At 45.4% G+C, this 10,061-nt stretch overlaps 1 protein-coding gene across 1 annotated transcript; it reads right to left on the minus strand.

The window, feature by feature from the left end:
* Positions 1–7,554: 7,554 nt before the first annotated feature.
* On the minus strand, positions 7,555–8,818 carry LOC125532184 (dof zinc finger protein 2-like). Its single transcript, XM_048696356.1, has one exon. It carries the CDS (start codon positions 8,518–8,520, stop codon positions 7,744–7,746), a length of 777 nt encoding a protein of 258 aa, XP_048552313.1. The 5' UTR covers positions 8,521–8,818; the 3' UTR covers positions 7,555–7,743.
* Between the last annotated feature and the right edge of the window lie 1,243 nt (positions 8,819–10,061).

Consider the following 10,061-nt stretch of genomic DNA (forward strand, 5'->3'; position numbering starts at 1 on the left):
CTCTAGCAGACTCTAGCCCTACTACACTTGTCATTTCTGATGCCCCAACTTAGCAGACCCCAGCCGCAGCAAACAGTATGATTATGCCAGCTGACATAGCACCAGCTCTACGACGCAAAACCCCCATTCCAGCAAAGAGTACACCAAATCCAGCTGCCAAATCCCTTTTCGAACCAGAGAGAGCCCCAATTGCAGCAAATAGGACCCCTGTTCCATTTCTTCCCAGTTTAGAAGACGAAGCTTATATTGTTGTCAGGAACTTTGTGGGCATCTTTCCTTCATGGAAAGATTATATCGCAGACACAGAACAATTTCCAGTCTTCCACCCCAACTTACGTGTAAGTAATGCACTAATGTTATTCATGGTCATTACTGCATATGTTTCTGCTGACAGAAGACACAAGATTTCATTCTTTTAAATAGGCGAGGACCAAACTGGATTGTGAAGACGAGCAAGGGTTGGTTGCGCTTTTCAAGCACTCGTTGACGAAGTATCGTTCCTACCTGAGGCAAGCGCACTTCGATGGCAAGCCTCTAAACGAAATTTATGTAAAGTCTCCGGCGCTACATTTATCCGACGGTGACTGGAATAATCTTGTTACACATTGGTCTCGGCTGCAGTGTAAGGTACTGTCTATGATATCACATCACAATTTGAACTACATTTCTGCATTTGCCTTAACGTCTCACTTGTACGAAAACTGTTAGCAGAAGAACATTCATTCTCAAGGGACCATAGAATCTCGCAACTATACTGCACACTACATTGCTCTTGTGAGTACCTCTTGCCATGTATGACCATACTTACTTTCATAGCTATTTGATTATGTAGCATCACTGCACATGTTATCCTCGTTATCATCCATTTGGTGGACATTATAGGATCCGTATGGACTCTTACATAAATTTAGAATTAACCCAATGCTTTTGAAGAGGTTTAGCTCTGCAGTCCTCTTGTAAGGACTGAACGTCGTCTATCACTGTACTTACATTAATAGCTACTCCCTCCGTTCCATAATATAAGAACGTTTTGTACAGTACACCAGTGTTCAAAATACTCTTGTATTATGGGAAGAAGGATTAGTTCATTGTGTAGCATTCTGCATCTTATCTCCCTCGCCCGCCATTTACTAAAAAAGATCAGATCTATATTTAATCTTACCAAAAAGTAGAATACACAGACAATGCTAGTGCAGAAGTGTAGCCCATTGCTCTTGTCAGTACATTTTGTCCTGTAACGCTTGTACTTCCAGGGATTGGTAGTTGATTATGTAGCATCAATCTGCATCTTATCTTCATTATCCTCTATCCCTTCCAGTATTATCATATCTATAATTACTCTCTACAAAATGTAGAGTACACGCAATGCTTATGAAGAAGATTATGTGCTGAAATTCTTGAGTTATCCTTCCCTTGACATGGAGAAGGGCATTATAAAGCCGGTGTTAACTGTTAATGTAAGTCAGTCCTTCTAAAGCCTTTATCCTCAACTGCTGTTTAATTTTCTCATACTCCCTATCGTTTACTACTGTTTAGTTTGTTGTTTCTACCAAAATGCATGTTCGCAAGAACCGTAAGTTCTAAGTTTTACTTGTAAAACCAAATTCCTTATTTATACCATGCACATTACTCAATACTCCCTATATGTATGCTTGTTTTGGTGGATCTATAATCCAGTGTGTGGTGAAGCAGCCCACGTTTGCACCTTGTCATCTCCTGTTTTATCTTACTGATGTGGATGATGATATGAACAACATGCCATGCACATTAACCAAAATAGATACAATGATTGTCTTTACCCTTCATCTATGCTTGTTATGTTGACATGGTAATCCAGTAGTGTAGTGAAGCTCCCCGCATTATGAACAATGCCAATTATGCTATTGATATTTTGAACTTACTCTTTATTTTTTTCTAATTTGAAATTGGATGGAATTGACAGCACAGTTATCATCTTTGTTTATACATGTGCAAAACCTGTCATCTCTCAGCTTTGTTTCAGGGTGATATGCCTGATGGCATGCACAAGTCTGCTGAAGGCTGTGAGACAAACCCAACATATATTGCAGCAAAGAAGGCAAAACATCTTGAAGATAGCGAGACAACACCAAAGTCTTGTCTTGATGCAGTGTTCAAGTTACTTGAGACTAGCAGTCAGACAAGCTCACAGAATTCGTTGTCTGAATCAGTTTGACTTCTTTAGTCCCAAGTTCTAGCAGAAAGGCATTCTGCAACTCAACTTCGACTTGAAGTCCTATCTCTAAGAAATATTGCGGAGAACACCAATGAGAACCTCATCACTAAACAGCTACACCTGGAAGCTATGACCGACATGCTAGGCCGGTCTCACAGCCTTGCTCAGCAGCTTGCGCAACAGTTCCCGCGCAAGGCTAACCTTTCTTGAATTGTCTTGGAAGTGGTCTCGGTTCAGTATTAGTTTGTTACGCTGCAATGGTGCCCAGTTTTTGTAATCTGCTTCTTCGTTGCGCTTTATGATCACTAGTGGCGAACTTCGATGCCTAGTGGATGTAATATACTATAAATCATTTATTGTATAGTGTAGGTTTATTCTTAGTTACTATGCTGTAATTTCTTTATTTTAGCGGGCCACAATTGGGCCGGCCTGCATCTTTCTTGGGCCTGAATGATTGGGGCCTTCACACTTTGCGCAAGGCCCACAACTTACACCGGCCTATATTTTAGTTGGGCCTTTTGTGGACCCAATGCTTAGTTTGGCCTAGGTAGCGTTGGCCCATTAACAGGCTGAATATTGTACTAGCCTGTTACGGCCCAGATGAAACCATGGGCCTTTAGCAGGCCGAAATGCATGTTGGGCCTCAATTTTCACTAGTCGTCGACGGGCCTTCAGGAGGCTGAAATGTAGACCGGGCCTTTTTGGGCCCAGTTATATCACGGGCAGTTACCAGGCCGAAACATATCTCGGGCCTTAGTTGGCCCACTGATATCATGGGCCTTTAAGAGGCCGAAAGCTTAGTACAGACATCAATGGGCCGAATTATGCGACAGGCCTTTAACAGGACCAAAGTCACATTGGGCTTAACTGATACCACCTTTATCATGGGCCGTTAGTGGGCCCGATGTCCCGTCGGACCATATATGGCCCATGGGCAGCACGGGCCATTCCCAGACCGAAAGTCACACCGGGCTTAAATGGGCCCATGTCTACATCGGGCCTCTAACAGGCCGAAAGTCACTGGGCTGTAATTGGGCCCAAATATTCGGCGAACAATTAACGGGTCAGATCTGGCTTCGGGCCGTAAATGGGCCTTTATTAAGCAGGTCGTTATTGGGCTGTCCCACTAGTACCTGAGTAAGTACTACGGCCTTTGACTAGGCCGGCCTTTTTAACCTATATGGGCCTTTGTTGGGCCCAGCCACGTGTCGACGTATCATAGGCATGTCTCCTCCAATGGACGGGCGACATCTGGCCCACTGACGAGCTGACAGGTGTTCCCTCCGGCCAATCAGAATTTTACACGTGGAAATTTCCCATTGGTCCCGGTTGTTAACGGGTTATTGGATCCAAAACAGGGCGTGGTAGCTTAGCGGCGTTCCGTTAAGGAGGATGCCACGTGTCGGTCACCCTTGACGAAAGCACTTCTGTGATGCGCGATTTATCGTCATGGAAGTGGACACTTCCGTGATGATAATTTTAGTAATGTCATGGAACACTTCTACGACAGCACATGTATGACTATCTTGATTCTATCATAAAATTGTCATGGATGTACATGCATGACAAAAACACGACCTACTGTGACAAACACGTATCATCACGGAAGTGTATTTTTTTTTGTAGTGAGACTTGCTCAACCACCTCCTTATTCTTCCTTGTGCTCCGGACCGACTCTTTTTATTGAAACGGTCTTGAACATATGACTGCTCATTGAATGTTGGTCTTCTTGGAGTTGCATAATATTGATGAGATGGTTTATAATAATATGGAGAATGTGCCCTTGTATCATACTTGTCCCATGATGGATATGGATTTACGTGAGCATAGGGAGGCACCCATGACATTGGCATTGGTGGCCCAAAATAAGGATATGAACAAGTTGCATTCAAATTCTCTTCTTGCCAATATCGATCCTTGGATTTGTGCCTAGGGAGTGATCTTGATGCTTTCGCATTAGTTGGCCAATAAGCACTGTTCTTCTCACTTATCTTCTGATATTTTTCCAATAGTTGCGCGAAAGTGACTTTCGGCTTTTTATCTTTGTGCTTACGTCGGCCTTTGTTTTCTTTGGTTGTGCTTGCACCGATCTTTGGATTTTCTTGTTGCCCCCCAGTCCTTGGCATCTCCATTGTAGCTTCGATGGAATTATTGGCCTCAGGATTATGTTTATTATGCTCTTCAACAACTTCTTTACTTGAAAGCTTGATCGCATCACCTGCAGTTTTTACCTTATCTTTAAATGGATCAGCTTGAATCAGCCGATGCAAAAACCTTCTACCATGGGGACCAATTGGAATAGACTCGTCATCTCTTGGTGTCTCAACAAATTTCAATCGTCCTTTATCAATGGCCGATTTAACTATTTGACGAAACATGTTGCAATCCTCAATACTATGCTTGAATGAATCATGCAACTTACAATAAATTCGTCCTTGGATAGATGGCTCAACATGGTGATCAAGAATTCTAATGTAATTATTTCTCAACAACAAATCAAAGATTTGATCACAGATGTTTGAATCGAAGGTATATGTTTTGTTTTCTAGCCGATCATGGTGTGCGAACGGCTTTGGAGGTAAGCAAACGAATGGTTCAGATTTAGAATCTCCCCATTCGGCTATACATTGTGTTTTGCACCCTATCTCCGATGTATTTGGATAAGGTATTATATTAGCATCAGATTTCTCAAAAGAATTTGATCTTGGCTTTAAATTTCTGAAACAAAAATAGTTAGAATACACATGTCTCAATTGAGACCAAGTGCAAGCCAAGTATGAAACAAGCAAAGCTACCCAATTAGATATGAAATTTTGATAAAGCAATGGGGAAAACTTTGGCTGCAATAATAGGTTCTATAAATTTTTATTGCTAACAAGTAAATTTCCCTTCTTCATTGGTCTTTCAAAATTACTTATGAGAATTTCTCTTATAGAAGCATCAACAATAAAGTTGTGACCAAATCGGAAGATAGTTAATCACTTGCTAGACATACCTGTTCAAACACGTTGGGAGAGCATGATGATTGCGTTACTTGAACGATATGTTGTTCCTCTTTCGAATAGTTCCCCAACACCTTGTCATCCTGTTTTTCTAGAATAAATTCGGCATGCGTAATATTTGATTCGGTCTTTTCAATAGCTGAATTAACTTTGTTATCCGAATCACCACCTTTTTTGATAATTCTATCCACACCCGATGTTTTTTTCTTTTGGCATAATCTAGCTTGAATTGCAGCAGAATTAATAGGCTTTCCCTCTTTTATTAATTCATGTAGAACAACATTGCATTCGTCCCAAAAAGACATAAGATTTTTCTTAATGACCCAATCTAGATAGAACTTCCCCCGACACTTCTAGACTCTTTTGGTAACGAGATGTCACCAAAATTCTGTAATTTTACAGGGGGGAAATTATATACTACGATACTAGGTGAAGACACATGTGATCCTATAGAATTTTCACTTATTCGGCTATTAGCGTGAAGGTGCGAGGCCGAATTATGAATACCCATAGTTGCATATGGTGTCAAAAAAATAGTAGCATGAGGTGTAGCATATGATGACTGAGGGTAATTGGCCGGATAACTAGTAGTAGCATGGCCAATTCCCGTATCCACCAGCATGTTTTGATTAACATATTGCAAGCTAGTTGCCAATGAATAAAAAGGTGAAACACTTTGTTGCATACTATCAGAAGTTCCTATGTGAAGTGTTTCAACTTGATTAACGGAACTCATCATGTTGTTCATCGGCATATGGATTTGCGGGGCTGCCGATGCATGGGAGTTCGTATACATATGTTTCATGTTGCTAAAATTATATGAGGTAGAAGCATGGAGATTTTGTTGCATGGGCTCTTGCACATAATTAGATGCATGATTGATAAAGCTAGGGCTAGACGATATATTATGCTCATTAAATGATTTAGCAACAACATACGCATTATTTGTATCTACATAGGTGAATTGGGTATTCATGTTACCTTTGTAAATTGCAAACCCTAGACGACGATCTCTTCGTAGCAAGAACGGGCCGAAGACCGTTCAAAGCTTCGTCCCCAGCGGAGTCGCCAAAAAGTGTGTTCGCACACGAACACGTCACCGTGTACCCCCGACGCCGGGGGTGATGCACCGCAGCTCACGTCGAAGGAGACCCGTCTGGAAGCACGGTACGCAAGCAATCCGACGGGTGCTTTTGAGGAACCGAAACCCCACACGCCCGGGAGGGACCCCGTCAGGGCGCGCAGCGGCTATGGGCTGCCCTAAGTCGACCTGATCGCCCCTAGGGCCTCGATGTTCGTCGCCCTGCAATAAGAAGAACAGACGAAGAACGAGGAAGAAGAAGAACTAGGGTTAAAGAGAAAAGATAAAAGATAAAAAGTGGTAGATGATTTGATCGATTGTGTGTTGTTCAATCGGCCGTCACCCCTTAGGTATATAAGAGGCGGCTGGACTTCTCGTGCAAGGAAAAGGCTTGGATTCACGTCCAAAACCCTAGTCAAATTCGGATTGATTTTGTCTGAACTTTTCAAAACTGTTCGGTGTAAACTGGCTGGACCTTGCGGGTAATTTTTAAGGTGGTAAACAACCTTGGATGAAAACGAGCCCAAAAGCAATCTTGATCGTTTCGACGAGATGAACGACTTTCATGTTTGAACGTTTTTTGATCAGAGGTCATCTTGAGGGCCAAATTGATCGCGCAAAACATATTATTATTCGCGCTACCCATCAGACAGGGTGTCTGGTGGGGTGCGCCACTTTTGGCTCGTGATAGAGTTGTATTCGGATGGCTGTAACTTTTGCATACGAATTAGGATTGGGACGATTATTATATCAAAATCGACCGTTTCGACGAGACGAAGACAATTCGTGTAAAAAGTTTTCTCATACGTGGCCATTTTGGAGGCGTAATCAGCCGAATAGTGTTCTGGATATAAAATCTCAGTACTTCGAACACAACTTCAGCATTGGAGATGAGACCGGATGGCTATAGCCCAAATATCAAAGTTTATCTTTTTGATGAAACGGAACTTTCTCACTTTGAGCATTTTCCCATTTGAGGCATTCTTAATTATATTTTCAAGCATGCCAAAATTTGATGTCAACGGGAGGCATGAAATTGCTTGAAAACGCCAAATTACCGCACATATAGCAGAGCGAAATATACCGTCGCTGACTTCGCACGGTCCAAAGTCTTCACATCTACTCCCTCCGTCCTTAAATAAGTATATGTCCTTTTAGATATTTTAAATGGACTATCACATACGGATGTAAATAGACATATTTTAAAGTGTAGATTCACTCATTTTGCTTCGTATGTTGTTACTTGTTGAAATCACTTATATTTAGGAAGGGGGGAGTAGTATACTATTTTACTATATTAAGCACGTACGAGAGGAATACTCACACTGTTATACAAGCATACTTATATAGTGGCAGATCGGAAGCCAAAGTGCACAGATTGTCATTTTTTTCGTCCGGAACATCGTGGGCACGCGCAGCTAGACGAACGATGGAACCTCCCCACCCCGAAGCTCACGTCGTACTGCTTAGAAAGTCCCGTCGAAACCGGGCATGTCATCCTGCAGCTGCCATCCGCTCCAGTACTGCGCGCCTGTGCCGCAGTTGGCATCTGCCGCCGGAGCCGTGCCTCCGGCCGCGCCAACATCGCTGGCGCCCTGCGGTGCTGGTGCGGCACCGCTCATTTGCTGCCACGCGCTCAGGTCGATGCCGTAGCCGCCGCCCCCGCCGACGGCCGTGAAGCTTGCCGACTGGGACAGCATCTGCCTCAGGATGTCGGCCGGGATGAACGCGTCGACGGCGCCGGCCGGTCCGCCTGCACCGCTGCCCTGCGTAGCCGCCGTCGCCGCCGCAGCAGACACCTCCGTGGTGACGACGGTGGAGGGAGCCTTAGCGCCGCCCTTGCCCCCGCCGTTGCGCCTGTTCTTGCGGCCGCCACCGACGGGCACGTCGCGGAGCGTGCCGCCCTCGGTCCAGTGCCGGCGGCACGCCCGGCAGAAGTAGCGCGGCTGCTTGCGGCTGTAGTTGTTGTAGTAGCAGAACTTGGTGTTGGCCGACCTGCAGCGCGGGCACTGCCGCGGCGGCGGGCGCGGCAGCGGCGGGTGGCCCGCGTGCCTGCCCCCCTGCCTCACCTCCAGCGCCCCGACGCCGTCGGCACCGTATAATCCTCCGGCCTGCTGCACCAGAGCGCCGCACGAGAAGCCCTGCGCCACGACGGAGGAAGGCGGCGGCTGCCTAGGGATCAGGTAAGAGAGGGGCGACGAAGCGGAAGAGGAAGAAGAGCCGGGCGGAAAGGGCGACGCCATGGCTGGCCGGTCCGCGCCGCGAGGGCCAGGGCAGCAGCCTGCTGGCGCTGGCGGCGGCGAGGCGGGCGCGCTTGCTGCTGCGCGGGGCGGAAGACGACGACGACGACGACCAGGTGGAAGAAGAGGAGTTCCACGGTGAGGCTCTGTGCATGTCGCTCGGACCGGCCGGTCTGCCGCCGCAGCTGCCCTCCCCTGCCTCGATCGGTGCGATCTCCTTGCTTCAGCTGTGACTGTGAGAGGTAGTACTGGCTGGGTAGTGAGACGGTGGTGGCTCTCGCCGGGAAGCTAAGGTGGATCGGAGGCGTCTCGTGGTCGTGTCTGCGTTGGTTATATAGGGAGCGGGCGCGCGATCTTCGATTAGGCGAGGGAGGGAGGGAGGGAGGCGGCTTTGGTTGCTTAAGGGTTAAGGCCATAGTGGAGGGGACGGAGATCTGCGCGCGCAACGGGAAAGCTTTGCACCAAGCAAACGTATACGTGGAACGACGATCTGACGGTGGGTGGGGGCCCTAGTCGCGCGCGCTTTTGCCGAGTACAGTCACGGCCAGGTTTTCGCGGCAAGAGAGAGAGACACAGCTCGTGTGTCACCTGCTCGTTTTTCTAATGCCCTGCCCTAAAATCATTTCTAGCAAGCGCTTAGGTTATGTATCATATCAACGGCCATGAACCATGCTTGCCGGTGGAGATCATTTTGCCTTGCCGGGATACAAACAACAAATGATGGGTTTTGATATCTGGTGAGGAGGATGATACAACCATGAGAGAAGCTACACCTACTGACAGATTCTTATGGAATTAAAATCAGGGTGGATTAGTGGGAGACGGTAACCCTCCCTCCCATAAGATTAGGATTTTCGCTGTCAAAATAGGGGTGAATTAATGAGCTGCTCTTGCTAGTTAAGCTCGTTAAGTTTAACGAGCAAAAACCTGCTTGACTTGTTCGTTGAAAGGTTTAAAGCTCGCGAACATTTGTTAATGGGTATTACCTTCTTTTGCTTCAGCTATGAGGTTTTGCTATCTATATGGAACAAGTGTGCAGCTGTGATTTTTTACAAAAAGGAAGTGAGCATGGGAGGAGGTGCACTAGTTGCTACTCCCTATGGGCTGGGTTGGGTCAATTAGATCAAATAGAAGGGTTGAGGTGCCCCGACATATTGCCATTTAAGATAAGAATATGTGTTGTGTTGTATTAACAAGCTTAACAATCTACTTCTGAAACTAGTTAGCGTGTTTGTTAAGCTTGTTAAGTTTAACGAGTTGAAACTAGTGATTGATATCTATTATTAAGAAGTACTACCAGCTTAACGATCTGCTCCTGAAACCAGCTAACTCGTTCGTTAAGCTTGTTAAGTTTAACGAGTTGAAACTAGTGATTGCTTTGTTCATTAAGAAGTACTACAAACTTAATGAGCCGAGATACTGAGCGTTCGTTCAGCTTGTTCAGTTTAACAAGTTAAAATTAGTGATTGGCTTTGTTCATTAAGAAGTACTACAAGCTTAATGAGCCGAGATACTGAGCGGTCATTGAACTCGCGAGCTACGAG

The sequence above is a fragment of the Triticum urartu genome, chromosome 1 (assembly GCF_003073215.2).
Source record: "Triticum urartu cultivar G1812 chromosome 1, Tu2.1, whole genome shotgun sequence".
NCBI lineage: Eukaryota > Viridiplantae > Streptophyta > Magnoliopsida > Poales > Poaceae > Triticum > Triticum urartu.